This window comes from Oncorhynchus tshawytscha, linkage group LG21 (genome assembly GCF_018296145.1).
Source record: "Oncorhynchus tshawytscha isolate Ot180627B linkage group LG21, Otsh_v2.0, whole genome shotgun sequence".
Taxonomy (NCBI): Eukaryota; Metazoa; Chordata; class Actinopteri; order Salmoniformes; family Salmonidae; genus Oncorhynchus; species Oncorhynchus tshawytscha.
The window spans coordinates 43123710-43147709 of NC_056449.1; the positions used below are offsets into that span (position 1 = coordinate 43123710).

At 47.2% G+C, this 24000-nt stretch overlaps 1 protein-coding gene across 1 annotated transcript in view; it reads left to right on the plus strand.

Annotated features, from left to right (window-relative positions):
- The window catches only part of LOC121838744 (catenin alpha-1-like), a 211900-nt gene that overhangs the window by 9157 nt on the left and 178743 nt on the right, over positions 1 to 24000 (plus strand). The window contains exon 4 of the mRNA XM_042303028.1: positions 13229 to 13431. Coding sequence (XP_042158962.1) covers positions 13324 to 13431 — 108 coding nt within the window. The 5' untranslated portion in view covers positions 13229 to 13323. The remainder of the gene's footprint in view (positions 1 to 13228; positions 13432 to 24000) is intronic.

A 24000-nucleotide genomic window follows, 5' to 3' on the forward strand; every position in this document is an offset into this window, starting at 1 on the left:
CTGTGAGGGGATGTAGTGTCTGCAGGTCAACCCAAATGGTACTCTAGTCTTTACTTAGTGCACTACTTTTGACCAGCACCCACAGGGAGTAGGGTGCTGTTTGGGAGGGAATAGGACCCAGCCTGTGAGGGGATGTAGTGTCTGCAGGTCAACCCAAATGGTACTCTAGTCTTTACTTAGTGCACTACTTTTGACCAGCACCCATAGGGAGTAGGGTGCTGTTTGGGAGGGAATAGGACCCAGCCTGTGAGGGGATGTAGTGTCTGCAGGTCAACCCAAATGGTACTCTAGTCTTTACTTAGTGCACTACTTTTGACCAGCACCCATAGGGAGTAGGGTGCTGTTTGGGAGGGAATAGGACCCAGCCTGTGAGGGGATGTAGTGTCTGCAGGTCAACCCAAATGGTACTCTAGTCTTTACTTAGTGCACTACTTTTGACCAGCACCCATAGGGAGTAGGGTGCTGTTTGGGAGGGAATAGGACCCAGCCTGTGAGGGGATGTAGTGTCTGAAATAAAAATATTAAATTAACTTTATTGGCAAAAGGTTAGAGTTGAAGTTGAGGCTATGCCCTGTTTATGACAACCAAATGAACAATCTGGGATTTTGTTACCATCTGAAACCCTGAGATCAAATCTTCTAGGTTTGTTTTAATCTGATCCAATCCTGGATTACAAGGCTTCCTGGACTGAATTCAATCAAACACACAGGATAACATGTCAACAGCTGTAAAGCTTTACAGGCATATTTACAAAGGGACGAGAGGGAGTGTCAAGATGTGTTATTTTAAACCTGCTTTTGGTTAGATTTTTTTTTGTTGGGGAGGGGGTTATTGTGTGTAGATTGAGGGGGAAAACTATTGTTTTACAAGGCTGTTGTAAAACTAAGTGGATGAAGTCAAGGGGTCTGACTACTTTCTGAATGCACTGTATATGGCTCTGGTTGGTAGTGACCCCCAGATGGCAGCGGTGGTCGGTAGTGACCCCCAGATGACAGCGGTAGTGACCCCCAGATGACAGCGGTGGTCGGTAGTGACCCCCAGATGGCAGCGGTGGTCGGTAGTGACCCCCAGATGACAGCGGTGGTCGGTAGTGACCCCCAGATGACAGCGGTGGTTGGTAGTGACCCCCAGATGACAGCGGTGGTCGGTAGTGACCCCCAGATGACAGCGGTGGTTGGTAGTGACCCCCAGATGACAGCGGTGGTTGGTAGTGACCCCCAGATGACAGCGGTGGTCGGTAGTGACCCCCAGATGACAGCGGTAGTGACCCCCAGATGACAGCGGTAGTGACCCCCAGATGACAGCGGTAGTGACCCCCAGATGACAGCGGTAGTGACCCCCAGATGACAGCGGTAGTGACCCCCAGATGACAGCGGTAGTGACCCCCAGATGACACACTGGCTCCATAGGGTCACCATCAGGACACCCACACTGGCCCCATAGCGGCACCATCAGGACACCCACACTGGCCCCATAGCGGCACCATCAGGACACCCACACTGGCCCCATAGGGTCACCATCAGGACACACACACTGGCCCCATAGCGTCACCATCAGGAAACACACACTGGCCCCATAGGGTCACCATCAGGACACACACACTGGCCCCATAGCGTCACCATCAGGAAACACACACTGGCCCCATAGGGTCACCATCAGGACACACACACTGGCCCCATAGCGTCACCATCAGGACACACACACTGGCCCCATAACGGCACCATCAGGACACACACACTGGCCCCGTAGCGTCCCACAGAAAAACACAGCCATTTTTCCAGCCAAAGAGAGGAGTCATGGAGAGAAAATTAATTAAAACCTTTGATCTTCATCAGATGACACTCATAGGACTTCATGTTACACAATACATGTATGTTTTGTTCGATAAAGTGCATATTTATATCAAACTCTCATTTTACATTGTCGCGTTACTTTCAGTAGTTATAAAACATGCAGTGATTTTACAGAGAGCCACATTAATTTACAGAAATAGTCATCATAAATGTTGATGAATATACAAGTTATACATGGAATTATAGATATACTTCTCCTTAATGCAACCGCTGTGTCAGATAAAAAAGCTTTTTTACGGAAAAAGCAAACCATGCAATAATCTGAGTAAGGCGCTCAGACAACCAAGCAGCCAAAAAATATCCGCCATATTGTGTAGTCAACATTAGTCAGAAATAGCGTTATAAATATTCACTTACCTTTGATGATCTTCATCAGAATGCACTCTCAGGTATCCCAGTTCCACAATAAATGTTTGATAAAGTTCATAATTTATGTCCAAATAGCTTCTTTTGTTAGGCGTTTAGTAAACAAATCCAAAAGCGCGTGCAGGTCCAGCCGAACGTCGGACGAAAAGTTCAAAAGTTCCGTTCCAGCCCGTAGAAACTTGTCAACCTAAGTATAGAATCAATCTGTAGGATGTTTTTAACATAAATCTTAAATCATGTTCCAACCGGAGATGTCTGTAGAAAAGCAATGGAACGAGAGCTAACTCTCCGTGCGCCACGAGCCTGTGGAACTCTGCCAGACACCTGGCTCAATCCCCTCTCATTCAGCCCCCTTCATAGTAGAAGCCTCAAACCAAGTTCCAAAGACTGTTGACATCTAGTGGAAGCCGTAGGAAGTGCAACATGACCCCATTTACACTATTGGAATGGAAGAAGAGTTGAAAAACAACAAACCTCAGATTTCCCACTTCCCGGTTGGGTTTTCCCTCAGGTTTTCACCTGCCATATGAGTTCTGAAACTTCTGTTTTCTATCGAATACTACTAATAATATGCATATACTGTATTAGCATCTGGGACAGAGTAGCAGGCAGTTTACTCTGGGCACCTTATTCATCCAAGCTACTCAATACTGCCCCCTGTCACCTAGAAGTTAAGCCATTTTGCCACAACTTTGGAAGTATGCTTGGGGTCATTGTCCATTTGGAAGACCCATTTGCGACCAAGCATTAACTTCCTGACTGATGTCTTGAGATGTTGCTTCAATATATCCACACAAGTTTCCTGCCTCATGATGCCATCTATTTTGTGAAGTACACAAGTCCCTCCTGTAGCAAAGCACCCCCATAACATGATGCTGCCAGCCCCGTGCTTCATGGTTGGGATGGTGTTCTTCGGCTTGCCAGCCTCCCCCTTTTTCCTCCAAACATAACGATGGTCATTTTATGCTGGTTTTGGAGCAGTGGCTTCTTCTTTGCTGAATGGCCTTTCAGTTTGTCGATATAGAACCCATTTTACTGTGGATATAGATACTTTTGTACCTGTTTCCTCCAGCATCTTCACAAGGTCCTTTGCTGTTGTTCTGGGATTGATTTGCACTTTTAGCGCCAAAGTATGTTCATCTCTAGGAGACAGAATGTGTCTCCTTCCTGAGCGGTATGGCGGCTGATCCCACTGTGTTTATACTTGCGTGCTATTGTTTGTACAGATGAACGTGGTACCTTTAGGCATTTGAAAGTTTCTCCAAGGTCTACATTTGTTTTCCTGATGTCTTGGCTGATTTCTTTAGATTTTCCCATGATGTCAAGCAAAGAGGCACTGAGTTTGAAGGTTGGCCTTGAAATACATCCACAGGTAACCCTAACCCTCCAATTGACTCAAATGATGTCAATTAGCTTATCAGAAGCTTCTAAAGCCATGACATCATTTTCTGGAATTTTCCGAGCTGTTTAAAGGCACAGTCAACTTAGTGTATGTAAACTTCTGACCCGCTGGAATTGTGATACAGTGAAATAATCTGTCTGTAAACAATTATTGAAAAAATTACTTGTCATGCACAAAGTAATGTTCTCAACCGACTATAGTTTGTTAACAAGAAATTTGTGGAGTGGTTGAAAAACGAGTTTTAATGACTCCAACCTAAGTGTGTGTAAACTTCCGACTTCAATTGTATATCTGAGCTGAACAAAACATTGTAGGTCGTTCTGTTAAAACAACTAGAGCCAGAATTCAAATCTGTCAAACAGTCCTTTTGTGATGCGCAAACGGAGACTTGTTCTGTACGATGAGGAGTGTTGTGGTCGATGAAACAGGATTGGATGTTGTCGGCCAATCACAAGTCATCAATGGGGCGCTATGGTCATAGAGCATTTGTGTGGCAAAGCAAATTAGAAGATTATCTAATCAATGGAAGATGGAATTACAATTATGCAATGAGAGTGTTTCACAGAATTACTTACATGCCAGTGTTGTGATTGGCTGTGATATTCACCTATTGATTTCTCCTGTCGGAGCGGTATCTGTTGTCAACATTGGAAAGCTGTTCTGACTTGCTGTGTTGTCTAGTGAAAATAACTCATTTCCTGGTTGCTTAATTTCTACAGTTTGAGAGAAAACGATGCAATCATTGTACCATCTAAACTGCTGTGAAATAGTTTTACAATAACAAAAACTCAGATGTATTGGCTCGGCTGGCGCGTGCCAACAACGATGCTCGGCTGGCGCGTGCCAACAACGATGCTCGGCTGGCGCGTGCCAACAACGATGCTCGGCTGGCGCGTGCCAACAACGATGCTCGGCTGGCGCGTGCCAACAACGATGCTCGGCTGGCGCGTGCCAACAACGATGCTCGGCTGGCGCGTGCCAACAACGATGCTCGGCTGGCGCGTGCCAACAACGATGCTCGGCTGGCGCGTGCCAACAACGATGCTCGGCTGGCGCGTGCCAACAACGATGCTCGGCTGGCGCGTGCCTCCTCCTGTAATATCACAGCTTGTAGGAGAAGCTCTTGAAGCCTCCTGTAATATCACATTGACTGTGCAATATTATTTATTGGGGGTGACTGCACATGCTATATCATAAATAAGAATTTTATTCACTTGACAGTTATAAAACAATATTTCTCAAATCACATTTTTTTCTTAATTTACACAGGATATACCTGGTGTACACAGTACAATTAAATGCTTACCTGCATGACATAGGCCAGGAAAATAAGGGTGTGTTGCCAGTGAGGAGAAGGGCGTGTTGCCAGTGAGGAGAAGGGCGTGTTGCCAGTGAGGAGAAGGGCGTGTTGCCAGTGAGGAGAAGGGCGTGTTGCCAGTGAGGAGAAGGGCGTGTTGCCAGTGAGGAGAAGGGCGTGTTGCCAGTGAGGAGAAGGGCGTGTTGCCAGTGAGGAGAAGGGCGTGTAGTGTTCTCCATCAGTTCTCCTCAAGCAGGCTGGTCAGTGGCAAAATCACTCCTTCAGGTCTTAACCAGACTTTGGTCTGATGGGTCGTTCTCTGGTGTCTCTGCCCCTCTTCTCTCCAGGCTGAGGTGCAGAGGGAGGAAGTGCAGTGGTTTGATAAAGGCAGAGGCGGTACTCTCCACAGCTCAGATGGCATGTGTATAAAAAGAGCCAGAGAAATGAAAGGTGACATGTGACATGGAGAGGATGGGAGGGGGAGAAGAGCGGCAGAGGATGGGAGGGGGAGAAGAGCGGCAGAGGATGGGAGGGGGAGAAGAGCGGCAGAGGATGGGAGGGGGAGAAGAGCGGCAGAGGATGGGAGGGGGAGAAGAGCGGCAGAGGATGGGAGGGGAGAAGAGCAGGGCACCGCCGATGCAACTTTCAGGGTGTGAGTCATTGACGAACACACGCGCGCGCGGAACATGTTGCCATGGCGACGTGACACGCAAGCAGAGGTTGTCAGACGAGATGGTGGGGGGGTGACTGAGTGTGTGTGTGGGATGGGCTAACTAATAAACCCAGAATTGCAACGTCTGAATAGTTGAATGTTTTAAATGGTGATATGGGAAGGTTTTTGGAACAGGTGAAGATTGCTCTCTTTTCTTCTCCCTCTGCATCTAGAGTGACTCACTCCGTGGCACCTCATCTCAGGGCTTCACATTCAGGTACATTTGCCAGTGGCACTCCGGCCCAGTACCAAGTGAAATCTACTGGCCCGAAATTACTGGCACGGGCCAAGATCACAGGAAAGCAAGTTATGCACACTGAATTTCAATTGTGGGTGATTTCATGTTTCTTTTGCAGCCTGTGCAACTACCTTTTTATATTACAGCCAACCATAAACTCTCTGATGCTGCATGGAGGCTGTACAGTCACCTGTCTGATGCTGTACAGTCACCTGTCTGATGCTGTACAGTCACCTGTCTGATGCTGTACAGTCACCTGTCTGATGCTGTACAGTCACCTGTCTGATGCTGTATAGTCACCTGTCTGATGCTGCATGGAGGCTGTACAGTCACCTGTCTGATGCTGCATGGAGGCTGTACAGTCACCTGTCTGATGCTGTACAGTCACCTGTCTGATGCTGTACAGTCACCTGTCTGATGCTGTACAGTCACCTGTCTGATGCTGTATGGAGGCTGTACAGTCACCTGTCTGATGCTGCATGGAGGCTGTATAGTCACCTGTCTGATGCTGTACAGTCACCTGTCTGATGCTGCATGGAGGCTGTATAGTCACCTGTCTGATGCTGTACAGTCACCTGTCTGATGCTGCATGGAGGCTGTATAGTCACCTGTCTGATGCTGTACAGTCACCTGTCTGATGCTGCATGGAGGCTGTATAGTCACCTGTCTGATGCTGTACAGTCACCTGTCTGATGCTGCATGGAGGCTGTACCAGTCACCTGTCTGATGCTGCATGGAGGCTGTATAGTCACCTGTCTGATGCTGTACAGTCACCTGTCTGATGCTGTACAGTCACCTGTCTGATGCTGCATGGAGGCTGCACAGTCACCTGTCTGATGCTGTATGGAGGCTGTACAGTCACCTGTCTGATGCTGTACCAGTCACCTGTCTGATGCTGCATGGAGGCTGTATGGCTGAAGCATCTTAACCCAGTGGGCGAATCATTAGCTAGATTGTTTGACCCCGATAAAATCCCACTGGCACTAATAAAATTATGATTTTGTTTATAATTAGTGTGAATATAAGGCGGCCTGTTTGTTCGTTCAAATGGCCTATGCAAATCCCGTGGTTACTTTTTTGTCATGCCAGACATTCAGATTGTGAAATGCTGCCAATCGTTGTTGAGAAATAAATCCCACAGTGCCGGAAAGCTGGTATTTCCCTTGTTTCAATAATTGCCATCTAAACTGTTCTCTCTTCCTGAGATTGCATTGAGACATTTTGCCTGGTGACTGGGCTTAATTAGAGCAATTTTCTCACCTCGCACCAATCCGTTGTGCGGGTTGCGTCTTCTTGCCTCCTGACAGCTGATATTCAGCTGTTTTAAATAAACGACGCGTTTCACTAACAGCTTCTGGAATAGTAAAACAACAAGTCTATAGACTACAGAATAGACTACAGAATAGCATATTCAAATATGAATTAGTCTTCCTGTAGGCTATTTAACCAACACGTGATTTGTGTAAATAGTCATGTCTTGACAAGCCTCATCTGGATCTGGCCTTTTATTTATTTAAAACATATATTTAAACATTTTCACCTCAAATGACACTCCCAAATCTAACTGCCTGTGGCTCAGAACCTGAAGCAAGGATATGTATATTATTGATACACTTTGAAAGGAAACACTTTGAAGTTTGTGGAAATGTGACATTAATGTAGGAAAATGTAACGTAAAAGATGATACAAAGACAAAACCATGAGTGTTTTGGCAGCAGTGTATGTGCAACATTTCAGACTGATCCAATGAACTATTGCATATCTATTCAATTTGTATCAAGACTGCCTAATTGGTTTATTAATACATTTTCAAGTTCATAATTGTGCGCTCTCCTCAAACAGTAGCATGGTATTATGTTACTGTATTAGCTACTGTAAATTGGACAGCGCAGTTAGATTAACAAGAATTTAAGCTTTCTGCCCATATCAGATATGTCCATGTCCTGGGAATTGTTTTGGTTTCTTACGACCCCATGCTAATTGCATTAGCCTACATTAGCACAACCGTCGTGAGCACGGTACACTGATCCTGTGGAGGTCCTATTTCACGTTTCTTTGCTAATAATGACTTTACTGTGACTCCAAAGGATAGATTTCCACCGGTCTAATGTCCATTGCTCATGTTTCTTGTCCCAAGCAAGTCTCTTCTTCTTATTGGTGTCCTTTAGTGGTTTCTTTTTGCAGCAATTCAACCATGAAGGCCTGAAGGCCTGTTTCTTCTCTGAACAGTTGAGATGTTTCACTGAGTTCAAGTAACCAACACATTTATTTGGGCTGTAATTTCTGAGGCTGGTAACTAATGAACTTATCCTTGAAAGCCTGGTTCACGCAGTCTCCTCTGAAGAGTTGATTTTGAGATGTCTGTTAATTCAACTTTGAAGCATTTATTTCTGCTTCAAACGAGGCTGATAACCCTAACTTATCCTCTGCAGCAGATGTAACTCTGGGTCTTCCTTTCCTGTGGCGGTTCTCATGAGAGCCAGTTTCATCATAGCGCTTGATGGATTTCGTAGACCTTGATGGTTTTTGCGACTGCACTTGAAGAAACTTTAATAGTTCTTGAAATTTTCCGTATTGACTGACCTTCATGTCTTAAAAGTAATGATGGACTGTCGCTTCTCTTTTCTTATTTGAGCTGTTCTTACCATGATATGGACTTGGTCTTTTACCAAATAGGGGTGGTGTACAGAAGACAGCCATATCTTGTCACAACACACCTGATTGGCTCAAATCCATTAAGAAGGAAGGACATTCCACAAATTAACTTTTAACAAGACACTCCTGTTAATTGAAATGCATTCCAGGTGACTAACTTATGAAGCTGGTTGAGAGAATGTCAAGCGTGTTCAAAGCTGTCACCAAGGCAAAGGGTGGCTACTTTGTAGAATCTCAAATATAACATGTTTTGATTTGTTTTACACTTTTCTTTGGTTCCATTTTTCCATCTGTCATTTCATAGTTTTGTTGTCTTTTCTGTAGAAAATAGTAAAAATGAAGAAACCCATGAATGAGTAGGTCCAACTTTTGACTGGTAGTGTATATACTGAACAAAAATATGACCGCAATGCCAAGTGTCCACTGGAGTGGTGTAAAGCTCGCCACCATTGGTCTCTAGAGCAGTGGAAACGCCTTCTCTGGAGTGATGAATCACACATCAACATCTGGCAGTCCTGCGGATGCCATGAGAACGACACTGATCCCGTTGCATATTGCCAACTGTGAAGTTAGGTGGAAGAGGAATAATGGTCTGGGGCTGTTTTTTCATGGTTCAGGCCCATTTAGTTCCAGTGATTGGAAATGCTACAGCAAACAATGCAAACATTCTAGAAGATTCTGTGCTTCCAACTTTGTGGAAGGTGATTTCCAGTTTCAACGTGAAAATTCCCCACGTGTACAAAGCGAGGTCCATACAGAAATAGTCGATCACTGTGGAAGAACTTGACTGGCGCACAGAGCCCTGACCTCCACTCCATCGAACACCTTTGGAATTAATTGGAACTATAACATTTATAAGTCATTGCTAGGTAAAGCCCTGCCTTATTTCAGCTCACTGGTCACCATAGCAGCACCCACTCGTAGCACGTGCTCCAACAGGTGAATCTCACTGGTCACCCCCTAAAGCCAATTCCTCCTTTGGCTGCCTTTCCTTCCAGTTCTCTGCTGCCAATGACTGGAACAAATCTCAAAAATCACTGAAGCTGGAGACTCATTCCTCCCTCACTAGCTTTAAGCACCAGCTGTCAGAGCAGCTCACAGATCACTGCATCTGTAAATAGCCCATCTGTAAATAGCCCATCCAACTACCTCATCCCATATATTATTTATTTTGATCCTTTGCACCCCAGTATCTCTGCACATTCATTTTCTGCACATCTATCACTCCAGTGTTTAAATGCTGAATTGTAATTAGGGAGGTCATACAGGCACGTGGAGGCCACACACACCACAGAGCCTCATTTTGACTTGTTTTAAGGACATTACATCAAAGTTGGATCAGCCTGTAGTGTGGTTTTCCACTTTAATTTTGAGTGTGACTCCAAATCCAGACCTCCATGGGTTGATAAATGTGATTTCCATTGTTAATTTTTGTGTGATGTTGTCAGCACATTCAACTTTGTAAAGAAAAAAATATTTAATAATAATATTTCATTCATTCAGATCTAGGATGTGTTATTTTAGTGTTCCCTTTATTTTTTTGAGCAGTGTAGATGGAGCCCCGTGTGCCCCAGTCCAAAGGAGTGCGCTATCTAGGGTATAGTGTGTCATTTGGTTATAACTATAGGTATTATCCATCATCTGGGGCTTTTGAAAAATAGACTGTTTAGACATCAGACTTCCCTGCAGGTTCAACAGAAGGCCTGTCGGATCCAGTCAAATCACTTTGTCTCTCCTGCCTGTCATCTTTCTCGCTCTCTGTTTCTCTCCCCCTTGAGGTCTCTTCCCATCTCTATCTGCCAGCTGAAAGGGTTAGTGCCAAACTGAAAGCACAAACCACCCCATTTAACCATGGAAAGGTGACTGAGAATATGGCTGAATACAAACCCTGTAGTTGTTCCCTCTGTAAGGCAAACTGTCAATACAGGAGACATTGGAGTCACAATTGAACACCTCAGATATGAGACGTGTGTAACAGGGGTCTCCAGACAATCACGGACTACAAAAGGAAAACACCGTCTCGCTTCTGGACAAGCTAAGCACCTTTGTCCGCTTTGAGGAAAACACCGACGCGGCCCGCTACCTCTCGGTCTTTGGGCCTTGGAAGACATTTTAAGCGTGTTATACTTTGCAAGGCTGCCGGCCCAGACGGCATCCCCAGCTGCGTCCTCAGAGCGCAGACCAGCTGGCTGGAGTTTTTACGGACATATTCAATCTCTCCCTATCCCCAGTCTGTCCCCACATGCTTCAAGAGGGCCACCATTGTTCCTGTTTCCAAGAATGCTAAGGTAACTGAGCTAAACGACTACCGCCCCGTAGCACTCACTTCCCGTCATCATGAAGTGCTTTGAGAGACTAGTCAAGGACCATATCACCTCCACCCTACCTGACACCTCAGACCCACTTGAATTTGCTTACAGCCCCAATAGATTCATAGACGATGCAATCTCAACCACACTGCACACTGCCCTAACCCATCTGGACAAGAGGAATACCTATGTAAGAATGCTGTTCATTGACTACAGCTCAGCATTCAACACCATAGTACCCTCCAAGCTCATCATTAAGCTTGAGGCCCTTGGTCTGAACCCAGCCCTGTACAACTGGGTCCAGGACTTTCTGACGGGCCGCCCCCAGGTAGTGAGGGGAGGAAACAACACCTCCACTTCGCTGATCCTCAAAATCGGACCCCACAAGGGTGCATGTGCAGCCCTCTCCTGTACTCCCTGTTCACCCGTGACTGCGTCGCCACGCACACCTTCAGCTCAATCATCAAGTTGGCAGACTACACAACAGTAGTAGGCCTGATTACCAACAACGAGACATTCTATAGGGAAGAGGTGAGGGCCCTGGGAGTGTGGTGTCAGGAAAATAACCTCTCACCCTATGTCAACAAACCAAAGGAGCTGATCATGGACTTCAGGAGACAGCAGAGGGAGCCTCCATCCACATTCACAGGACCACATTTGGTAAGGTGAAAAGCTTTGGGTTTCTCGGCATACACATCACTGATCTGAAATGGCCCACCCACACAGACAGTGTGGTGAAGGCGCAATAGCGCCTGTTTAACCTCAGGAGGCTGAAGAAATTTGGCTTGGCACATAAAACCCTCACAAATTTCTGCAGATGCACAATTGAGTGCATCTTGTTGGGCTGTATCACTGCCTGGTTTGGCAACTGCAGGGCTCTCCAGATGGTGGTGCCCAACGCATCACCGGGGGCAAACTTCCTGTCCTCCTGGACAGGAAAGCCAAAAAAGATCAAGGAAATCAACCACCCGAGCCACTGCCTGTTCACACCGCTATCACCCAGAAGGCGAAGTCAGTACAGGTGCATCAAAGCTGTTTTTCAGTCTCGTGTTCCCAGCTGTCTTAAGGCCATCACTGTTACATAGCCATCACATCTAGTAATCCCTGGCCACTCTTAGTAATGGAATACTAGTCACTTTAATGTTTGCATACTGCTTTACGTGTCTCACATGTTTGTTTATACTGTAGACTACTGTATTTTGGTCAATGTCACCGAGCATAACATTTAGTTATTTCTTAATTCCATTATTTTACTTTTAGATTTGTGTGTTGTGAACAGTTGGAACACAAGCATTTAGCTTCACCTGCAATAATATCTGCTAAATATCTGCTAAATATGTCTATGGACCAATAACATCTGTTAAAAATGGACCAATAACATCTACTATATATGTGACCAATAACATCTACTAAATATGTGACCAATAACATCTGCTAACCATGTGACCAATAACATCTACTAAATATGTGACCAATAACATCTGCTAACCATGTGACCAATAACATCTACTAAATATTTGACCAATAACATCTGCTAACCATGTGACCAATAACATCTGCTAACCATGTGACCAATAACATCTACTAAATATTTGACCAATAACATCTGCTAACCATGTGACCAATAACATCTGCTAAATATGGACTAATAACATCTGCTAAATATGGACCAATAACATTTTGTTAAATATGGACCAATAACATCTGCTAAATATGGACCAATAACATTTTGTTAAATATGGACCAATAACATCGGCTAAATATGTAACCAATTGAAAGATTTGATTTGAAAAGGAGAGTTGGAGCCTTTTTTTTTGGTACTAAATGCCTTTTTACCTAATGTTTTTCTGTTCTGTCTGTCACCCTGGCTCTCTGGTTCTCTCTCTGGTTCTCTCTCTCTCTCTGGTTCTCTCTCTCTCTCTCTCTCTCTCTCTGGTTCTCTCTGGTTCTCTCTCTGGTTCTCTCTCTCCCTGGTTCTCTCTCTCTGGTTCTCTCTCTCTGGTTCTCTCTCTCTCGTTCTCTCTCTCTCTGGTTCTCTCTCTCTCTCTGGTTCTCTCTCTCTCTCTCTCTGGTTCTCTCTCTGGTTCTCTGGTTCTCTCTCTGGTTCTCTCTCTGGTTCTCTGGTTCTCTCTCTGGTTCTCTCTCTCTCGTTTTCTCTCTCGTACTAAAACAAATCATTGGATGCACCCTCGTCTTTGTAGTTTTGATTTATTGTTTCCATATTTTTTTTAAAATGTTTTTTTGTTTTTCTCTGCCGGGGTGTTTGGAGTCTTTGGACAGAGAATACATCCGAGGAAAAAAAGGTGTTGATGAAGGGATTGAACCTGTGTCTCTGGTGGGGAGTATTAATGTGTTGCCCCTCTGACCTCTGTTTTCTAACTCCCTCCGTCCAACAGAAGCAGATCATCGTGGACCCCTGGCGTTTAGCGAGGAGCGTTTCCGCCCGTCTCTGGAGGAGCGCTTGGAGAGCATCATCAGTGGCGCCGCCCTCATGGCCGACTCGTCCTGTACCCGCGATGACCGGCGCGAGCGCATCGTGGCCGAGTGCAACTCTGTCCGTCAGGCTCTGCAGGACCTGCTGTCTGAGTACATGGGCAATGTAAGTGTCCATCTCTTGCCCTCCATCTTCTCTCTCCCGGGCTTGTCCTCGACACAGTTTTCTCATCGAGGCAGTGGAAGTTTCATCACGTTCACACAGTTGCTGTTTCACCCCCTCCACTATCTTTTTTCTCCTGCTATTGTCTGACTCTTCACACCCCTCTTCTCCCTCTGTTCTGACTCCTCACCTCTCCTCTCTCTATGTTCTGACTCCTCTCCTCTCTCTCTATGTTCTGACTCCTCTCCTCTCTCTATGTTCTGACTCCTCTCCTCTCTCTCTATGTTCTGACTCCTCTCCTCTCTCTATGTTCTGACTCCTCTCCTCTCTCTCTATGTTCTGACTCCTCTCCTCTCTCTATGTTCTGACTCCTCTCCTCTCCTCTCTCTATGTTCTGACTCCTCTCCTCTCCTCTCTCTATGTTCTGACTCCTCACCTCTCCTCTCTCTCTATGTTCTGACTCCTCACCTCTCCTCTCTCTATGTTCTGACTCCTCACCTCTCCCCTCTCTCTGTTTCTGACTCCTCTCCTCTCTATGTTCTGACTCCTCTCCTCTCCTCTCCTCTCTCTATGTTCTGACTCCTCTCCTCTCCTCTCTCTATGTTCTGACTCCTCTCCTCTCCTCTCTCTATGTTCTGACTCCTCACCTCTCCTCTCTCTCTATGTTCTGACTCCTCTCCTCTCCTCTCTCTGTTCTGACTCCTCACCTCTCCTCTCTCTATGTTCTGACTCCTCACCTCTCCTCTCTCTCTATGTTCTGACTCCTCTCCTCTCCTCTCTCTATGTTCTGACTCCTCTCCTCTCCTCTCTCTATGTTCTGACTCCTCTCCTCTCCTCTCTCTATGTTCTGACTCCTCACCTCTCCTCTCTCTCTATGTTCTGACTCCTCACCTCTCCTCTCTATGTTCTGACTCCTCTCCTCTCCTCTATGTTCTGACTCCTCACCTCTCCTCTATGTTCTGACTCCTCACCTCTCCTCTCCTCTCCTCTCTCTATGTTCTGACTCCTCTCCTCTCCTCTCTCTATGTTCTGACTCCTCACCTCTCCTCTCTCTATGTTCTGACTCCTCACCTCTCCTCCTCTCTCTATGTTCTGACTCCTCACCTCTCCTCTCTATGTTCTGACTCCTCACCTCTCCTCTCTCTATGTTCTGACTCCTCACCTCTCCTCTCTCTATGTTCTGACTCCTCACCTCTCCTCTCTCTCTATGTTCTGACTCCTCACCTCTCCTCTCTCTATGTTCTGACTCCTCTCCTCACCTCTCCTCTATGTTCTGACTCCTCTCACATCTCCATATCTTCTCCTCTTCATGGACATGACAGGTAGGTAGTTATCTTGCTCAACAGTGTCTCTGTGTGACTGAGTTTGAACCTGGGTCTCTGCCCCAATCCCCTCTTTTTTAAAGATTTTTATACCCCATTTTTCTCCTCAATTTCGTGGTAGTTAGTTTTGTCTCATCGCTGCAACTCCCGTATGAACTCAGGAGAGACGACAGTCGAGAGCCGTACGTCCTCCGAAACACAATCCAACCAAGCCCGCCACAGGAGTCGCTAATGCGGACAAGGACATCCCTGCCGGGCCAAACCCTCCCTAACCCGGACGACGCTGGGCCGATTGTGTACCGCCCCATGGGTCTCCCGGTCGCGGCTGGCTGCGACAGAGCCTGGACTCAAACCCAGAATCTGTAGTGGCACCGCTAGCGCTGCACCACTCAGGAAGCCCCCAATCCCCTCTAACACGAAGGCACGCGCACGGATTTCTTTCCTCTTTTTCCCCTGTACAAACATGAAGAAGCATTTATCAAGCGATTAGCGATGAAGAATTTCTTAGTCTCACAATAATTGTCCTCCTGAAATCTATTAATCATTCAATAGATCCCATTATTCTCCCAGAATGATAAATACACCATTTTAGTCCTAGCCTTTGTAATCAATCTGGATTGGGTCTACTTAGTGATTGCTTAGTGGGAAAAACATTGTCTTTGTGAAATCAACGTTGTTTAGTGGATTTATGCTGTCCTTGCGCGGGGCCGTCTTCCTGTTTTAGGGGTAGGAGAGCTGAGAAAGGGGCTGGCTGGTGATCTCCAAGGGTTCTGCAGGGATGGGTTCTAGAATGCTGTGGGTTGATTGATAGTTAGTTTAGTTGATAGTTACTGTCTCTGGGCCTCCTGTACCCCACCCCAGTGTTAGTTACTGTCACTGGGCCTCCTGTACCCCACCCCAGTGTTGGTTACTGTCTCTGGGCCTCCTGTACCCCACCCCAGTGTTGGTTACTGTCTCTGGGCCTCCTGTACCCCACCCCAGTGTTGGTTACTGTCTCTGGGCCTCCTGTACCCCACCCCAGTGTTGGTTACTGTCTCTGGGCCTCCTGTACCCCACCCCAGTGTTGGTTACTGTCTCTGGGCCTCCTGTACCCCACCCCAGTGTTGGTTACTGTCTCTGGGCCTCCTGTACCCCACCCCAGTGTTGGTTACTGTCTCTGGGCCTCCTGTACCCCACCCCAGTGTTGGTTACTGTCTCTGGGCCTCCTGTACCCCACCCCAGTGTTGGTTACTGTCTCTGGGCCTCCTGTACCCCACCCCAGTGTTGGTTACTGTCTCTGGGCCTCCTGTACCCCACCCCAGTGTTGGTTACTGTCTCTGGGCCTCCTGTACCCCACCCCAGTGTTGGTTACTGTCTCTGGGCCTCCTGTACCCCACCCCAGTGTTGGTTACTGTCTCTGGGCCTCCTGTACCCCACCCCAGTGTTGGTTACTGTCTCTGGGCCTCCTGTACCCCACCCCAGTGTTGGTTACTGTCTCTGGGCCTCCTGTACCCCACCCCAGTGTTGGTTACTGTCTCTGGGCCTCCTGTACCCCACCCCAGTGTTGGTTACTGTCACTGGATCACCATTCATCTGATGCATATCAAAACAGAAATATATGATGGAGAATGTAGCACGATGATTGTACCTGGAGAATGAAGACTGGGCCAATGGGCTCAATAGATTTGACCTTTTCATGAGGCTTGAATGATTGAATCAATGTGCACTGTGCGACGTGTGATGGCTACGTATGACCTTTTGAGTGGTGCTCCTGAATGGTCCCCGTGTCTGTAATGACAGCGGGGAATTGTACCGGCCTTAGACCAGCACTAGTGAAGCCTATCACTTACTGACCATCTCTCAACAGGTAGGATGGAACGGACCTAGGGGTTCCCCTCTTCGTATCCGTCTTCCAACCTTTCATCTCCTTCTCCCTGTTCATCTTACATGACTATGCCTGCGGGGGGGCGATGGGGCGCCGTTTGGAGTCTGGGGGCGATGGGGCGCCGTTTGGAGTCTGGGGGCGATGGGGCGCCGTTTGGAGTCTGGGGGCGATGGGGCGCCGTTTGGAGTCTGGGGGCGATGGGGCGCCGTTTGGAGGCTGGGGGCGATGGGGCGCCGTTTGGAGGCTGGGGGTGATGGGGCGCCGGCTCGGGACGATGGGGCGATGGGGCGCCGTTTGGGGGACTGTTTGGAGGCTGGGGGGGACAATGGGGCTCCGTTTTGGACATAAATGCTCATTTGAATGGACAGCCTGCTCTGTGGTGTTACTCAGATTAGTATTTATTCTACTTGTATCCAGAATGAATATTTGATGCCGAACCACCTAAGTGTCTTGTCTACAGTCCTTCTCTATACAGACATGTCCTTTACCTGCCTAGCTATGGTCCAGTCTCCCTACGTCTCAGGCAGCGACTCAGGGCTCTGCCACATTTTTCCAGGGCCATAGTCATCCAATCCAATGCAACAGGCTCCTTTTCAAAACAACTTTCCCCTTCACTGGTCCTTCCTCCCCTCTGGCCCCCTGCACGATGCACGCCTGTCTGCGGAACGCAGACCTTCAGAACTCTGAGGCTGTCACTATGGCGATGGAGACCAGCTCTGACAGGGGGGGATTGGCTGCTCAGCTGGTCTGATAGAGAGAGGAAGCCGACGCGGACGAGCGGGGACATGATATGTGTCCACCTTGCGACCCCGGTACCATGGCAACGAACTTGATTGTGGAAAGAGATTGTGTAGAGGGAAAGAGAGGAGGGCTAGCCTGTTAGGAGAGGCAGACAGACAAGCTGCTGTTACAACATGGGGCTTGAGTTAGTCTGACTGACTGGCTGGCTTGATGGACTTCTATCCACTATTTTTATTTTCCCCTCTCCCTTTGTGTCCCTCCCTCCCTCGCTCTTCTCTATCCCTCTGGCTTCCACCCGCTCCCTTGTCTTCTCACTACCCTTCATACTAGAGGTCGACCTTATTATGATCTTTCAGCGCCAACACCGATTTTATTGGGGGAGTAAAAAAATCCGATGCTGATATTTGTAATAATGACAATTACAACAATACTGAATGAACAATGAACCCTTTTTATTTTAACTTAATATAATACATCAAACTCTATTTAGTCTCAAATAAATATTGAAACATGTTCAATTTGGTTTAAATAATACAAAAACAAAGTGTTGGAGAAGAAAGTAAAAGTGCAATATGTGCTATGTAAGAAAGCTAACGTTTCAGTTCCTTGCTCAGAACATGAGAACATATGAAAGCTGGTGGTTCCTTTTAACAAGAGTCTTCAATATTCCCATTTATTCCCAGGTAAGAAGTTTTAGGTTGTAGTTATTATAGGAATTACGACGCGCCGACTATTTATCTCCACACCATTTGTATTAGTTTTAGGTTGTAGTTATTATAGGAATTATAGGACTATTTCTCTCTATACCATTAATATTTCATGTACCTTTGTGTACCTTCTGTGCTTCTAGCATGGCTAAGAGCTGCTGGCAAACGCAGTAGAATGGTGTTTGAATGAATGCTTACGAGCCTGCTGCTGCCTACCACCGCTCAGTCAGACTGCTCTATCAAATATCAAATCATAGACCTTAATTATAATAAACACGTAGAAATACGAGCCTTTGGTCATCATGGTGAAATCCGAAACTATCATTTAGAAAACAAAACGTTTATTCTTTCAGTGAAATACGGAACCGTGATGGATTTGATTGAAATGGTGACAGCCCTAGTCTATTGCTGTTACATTGGGTGGCAGCCCTAGTCTATTCCTGTTACATTGGGTGGCAGCCCTAGTCTATTCCTGTTACATTGGGTGGCAGCCCTAGTCTATTCCTGTTACATTTGGTGACAGCCCTAGTCTATTCCTGTTACATTGGGTGGCAGCCCTAGTCTATTGCTGTTACATTGGGTGACAGCCCTAGTCTATTCCTGTTACATTGGGTGGCAGCCCTAAGACTATTCCTGTTACATTGGGTGACAGCCCTAGTCTATTGCTGTTACATTGGGTGACAGCCCTAGTCTATTCCTGTTACATTGGGTGGCAGCCCTAAGTCTATTCCTGTTACATTGGGTGGCAGCCCTAGTCTATTCCTGTTACATTGGGTGACAGCCCTAGTCTATTCCTGTTACATTGGGTGGCAGCCCTAGTCTATTCCTGTTACATTGGGTGACAGCCCTAGTCTATTGCTGTTACATTGGGTGGCAGCCCTAGTCTATTGCTGTTACATTGGGTGGCAGCCCTAGTCTATTGCTGTTACATTGTGTGGCAGCCCTAGTCTATTCCTGTTACATTGGGTGGGCGCTCTAGTCTGTTGCTGTTACATTGGGTGACAGCCCTAGTCTATTGCTGTTACATTGGGTGACAGCCCTAGTCTGTTGCTGTTACATTGGGTGACAGCCCTAGTCTATTGCTGTTACATTGGGTGGCAGCCCTAGTCTATTGCTGTTACATTGGGTGGCAGCCCTAGTCTATTGCTGTTACATTGGGTGGCAGCCCTAGTCTATTGCTGTTACATTGGGTGGCAGCCCTAGTCTATTCCTGTTACATTGGGTGGCAGCCCTAGTCTATTGCTGTTACATTGGGTGGCAGCCCTAGTCTATTCCTGTTACATTGGGTGGCAGCCCTAGTCTGTTGCTGTTACATTGGGTGGCAGCCCTAGTCTATTCCTGTTACATTGGGTGGCAGCCCTAGTCTGTTGCTGTTACATTGGGTGACAGCCCTAGTCTGTTGCTGTTACATTGGGTGGCAGCCCTAGTCTGTTGCTGTTACATTGGGTGACAGCCCTAGTCTATTCCTGTTACATTGGGTGACAGCCCTAGTCTATTGCTGTTACATTGGGTGGCAGCCCTAGTCTATTCCTGTTACATTGGGTGGCAGCCCTAGTCTATTGCTGTTACATTGGGTGGCAGCCCTAGTCTATTGCTGTTACATTGGGTGGCAGCCCTAGTCTATTGCTGTTACATTGGGTAGCAGCCCTAGTCTATTGCTGTTACATTGGGTGGCAGCCCTAGTCTATTCCTGTTACATTGGGTGGGAGCCCTAGTCTGTTGCTGTTACATTGGGTGGCAGCCCTAGTCTATTCCTGTTACATTGGGTGGCAGCCCTAGTCTGTTGCTGTTACATTGGGTGACAGCCCTAGTCTGTTGCTGTTACATTGGGTGGCAGCCCTAGTCTGTTGCTGTTACATTGGGTGACAGCCCTAGTCTATTCCTGTTACATTGGGTGACAGCCCTAGTCTATTGCTGTTACATTGGGTGGCAGCCCTAGTCTATTCCTGTTACATTGGGTGACAGCCCTAAATCTATTCCTGTTACATTGGGTGGCAGCCCTAAGTCTATTCCTGTTACATTGGGTGACAGCCCTAAATCTATTCCTGTTACATTGGGTGGCAGCCCTAGTCTATTCCTGTTACATTGGGTGGCAACCCTAGTCTATTCCTGTTACATTGGGTGGCAGCCCTAGTCTATTGCTGTTACATTGGGTGGCAGCCCTAGTCTATTGCTGTTACATTGGGTGGCAACCCTAGTCTATTGCTGTTACATTGGGTGGCAACCCTAGTCTATTCCTGTTACATTGGGTGGCAGCCCTAGTCTATTGCTGTTACATTGGGTGGCAGCCCTAGTCTATTGCTGTTACATTGGGTGGCAGCCCTAGTCTATTGCTGTTACATTGGGTGGCAGCCCTAGTCTATTGCTGTTACATTGGGTGGCAGCCCTAGTCTATTGCTGTTACATTGGGTGGCAGCCCTAGTCTATTGCTGTTACATTGGGTGGCAGCCCTAGTCTATTGCTGTTACATTGGGTGGCAGCCCTAGTCTATTGCTGTTACATTGGGTGGCAGCCCTAGTCTATTCCTGTTACATTGGGTGGCAGCCCTAGTCTATTCCTGTTACATTGGGTGGCAGCCCTAGTCTATTGCTGTTACATTGGGTGACAGCCCTAGTCTATTGCTGTTACATTGGGTGGCAGCCCTAGTCTATTGCTGTTACATTGGGTGACAGCCCTAGTCTATTCCTGTTACATTGGGTGGCAGCCCTAGTCTATTCCTGTTACATTGGGTGACAGCCCTAGTCTATTCCTGTTACATTGGGTGGCAGCCCTAGTCTATTCCTGTTACATTGGGTGGCAGCCCTAGTCTATTCCTGTTACATTGGGTGACAGCCCTAGTCTATTGCTGTTACATTGGGTGACAGCCCTAAATCTATTCCTGTTACATTGGGTGGCAGCCCTAGTCTATTCCTGTTACATTGGGTGACAGCCCTAGTCTGTTCCTGTTACATTGGGTGGCAGCCCTAGTCTATTCCTGTTACATTGGGTGGCAGCCCTAGTCTGTTGCTGTTACATTGGGTGACAGCCCTAGTCTATTCCTGTTACATTGGGTGGCAGCCCTAGTCTATTCCTGTTACATTGGGTGACAGCCCTAGTCTGTTGCTGTTACATTGGGTGACAGCCCTAGTCTATTGCTGTTACATTGGGTGGCAGCCCTAGTCTATTCCTGTTACATTGGGTGGCAGCCCTAGTCTATTGCTGTTACATTGGGTGGCAGCCCTAGTCTATTCCTGTTACATTGGGTGGCAGCCCTAGTCTATTGCTGTTACATTGGGTGGCAGCCCTAGTCTATTGCTGTTACATTGGGTGGCAGCCCTAGTCTATTGCTGTTACATTGGGTGGCAGCCCTAGTCTATTCCTGTTACATTGGGTGGCAGCCCTAGTCTATTGCTGTTACATTGGGTGGCAGCCCTAGTCTATTGCTGTTACATTGGGTGGCAGCCCTAGTCTATTGCTGTTACATTGGGTGGCAGCCCTAGTCTATTGCTGTTACATTGGGTGGCAGCCCTAGTCTATTCCTGTTACATTGGGTGGCAGCCCTAGTCTATTCCTGTTACATTGGGTGGCAGCCCTAGTCTATTGCTGTTACATTGGGTGGCAGCCCTAGTCTATTCCTGTTACATTGGGTGGCAGCCCTAAGTCTATTCCTGTTACATTGGGTGGCAGCCCTAGTCTATTCCTGTTACATTGGGTGGCAGCCCTAGTCTATTGCTGTTACATTGGGTGGCAGCCCTAGTCTATTGCTGTTACATTGGGTGGCAGCCCTAGTCTATTGCTGTTACATTGGGTGGCAGCCCTAGTCTATTCCTGTTACATTGGGTGACAGCCCTAGTCTATTGCTGTTACATTGGGTGGCAGCCCTAGTCTATTGCTGTTACATTGGGTGGCAGCCCTAGTCTATTGCTGTTACATTGGGTGGCAGCCCTAGTCTATTGCTGTTACATTGGGTGGCAGCCCTAGTCTATTGCTGTTACATTGGGTGGCAGCCCTAGTCTATTGCTGTTACATTGGGTGGCAGCCCTAGTCTATTCCTGTTACATTGGGTGGCAGCCCTAGTCTATTGCTGTTACATTGGGTGGCAGCCCTAGTCTATTGCTGTTACATTGGGTGGCAGCCCTAGTCTATTCCTGTTACATTGGGTGGCAGCCCTAGTCTATTGCTGTTACATTGGGTGGCAGCCCTAGTCTATTGCTGTTACATTGGGTGGCAGCCCTAGTCTATTCCTGTTACATTGGGTGGCAGCCCTAGTCTATTCCTGTTACATTGGGTGGCAGCCCTAGTCTATTCCTGTTACATTGGGTGGCAGCCCTAGTCTATTCCTGTTACATTGGGTGGCAGCCCTAGTCTGTTGCTGTTACTTTGGGTGGCAGCCCTAGTCTATTGCTGTTACATTGGGTGGCAGCCCTAAATCTATTCCTGTTACATTGGGTGGCAGCCCTAGTCTATTCCTGTTACATTGGGTGGCAGCCCTAGTCTATTCCTGTTACATTGGGTGGCAGCCCTAGTCTATTGCTGTTACATTGGGTGACAACCCTAGTCTATTGCTGTTACATTGGGTGGCAGCCCTAGTCTATTGCTGTTACATTGGGTGGCAGCCCTAGTCTATTGCTGTTACATTGGGTGGCAGCCCTAGTCTATTGCTGTTACATTGGGTGGCAGCCCTAGTCTATTCCTGTTACATTGGGTGGCAGCCCTAGTCTATTCCTGTTACATTGGGTGGCAGCCCTAGTCTATTCCTGTTACATTGGGTGGCAGCCCTAGTCTATTGCTGTTACATTGGGTGGCAGCCCTAGTCTATTGCTGTTACATTGGGTGGCAGCCCTAGTCTATTGCTGTTACATTGGGTGGCAGCCCTAAGTCTATTCCTGTTACATTGGGTGGCAGCCCTAGTCTATTCCTGTTACATTGGGTGGCAGCCCTAGTCTATTCCTGTTACATTGGGTGGCAGCCCTAGTCTATTCCTGTTACATTGGGTGGCAGCCCTAGTCTGTTGCTGTTACATTGGGTGGCAGCCCTAGTCTATTGCTGTTACATTGGGTGGCAGCCCTAAATCTATTCCTGTTACATTGGGTGGCAGCCCTAGTCTATTCCTGTTACATTGGGTGGCAGCCCTAGTCTGTTGCTGTTACATTGGGTGGCAGCCCTAGTCTATTGCTGTTACATTGGGTGACAGCCCTAGTCTATTCCTGTTACATTGGGTGGCAGCCCTAGTCTATTCCTGTTACATTGGGTGACAGCCCTAGTCTATTCCTGTTACATTGGGTGGCAGCCCTAGTCTATTCCTGTTACATTGGGTGGCAGCCCTAGTCTATTCCTGTTACATTGGGTGGCAGCCCTAGTCTATTCCTGTTACATTGGGTGGCAGCTCTAGTCTATTGCTGTTACATTGGGTGACAGCCCTAGTCTATTGCTGTTACATTGGGTGGCAGCCCTAGTCTATTGCTGTTACATTGGGTGACAGCCCTAGTCTATTCCTGTTACATTGGGTGGCAGCCCTAGTCTATTCCTGTTACATTGGGTGACAGCCCTAGTCTATTCCTGTTACATTGGGTGGCAGCCCTAGTCTATTCCTGTTACATTGGGTGGCAGCCCTAGTCTATTCCTGTTACATTGGGTGGCAGCTCTAGTCTATTGCTGTTACATTGGGTGGCAGCCCTAGTCTATTCCTGTTACATTGGGTGGCAGCCCTAGTCTATTCCTGTTACATTGGGTGGCAGCCCTAGTCTATTCCTGTTACATTGGGTGGCAGCTCTAGTCTATTGCTGTTACATTGGGTGACAGCCCTAGTCTATTGCTGTTACATTGGGTGGCAGCCCTAGTCTATTGCTGTTACATTGGGTGACAGCCCTAGTCTATTCCTGTTACATTGGGTGGCAGCCCTAGTCTATTCCTGTTACATTGGGTGACAGCCCTAGTCTATTCCTGTTACATTGGGTGG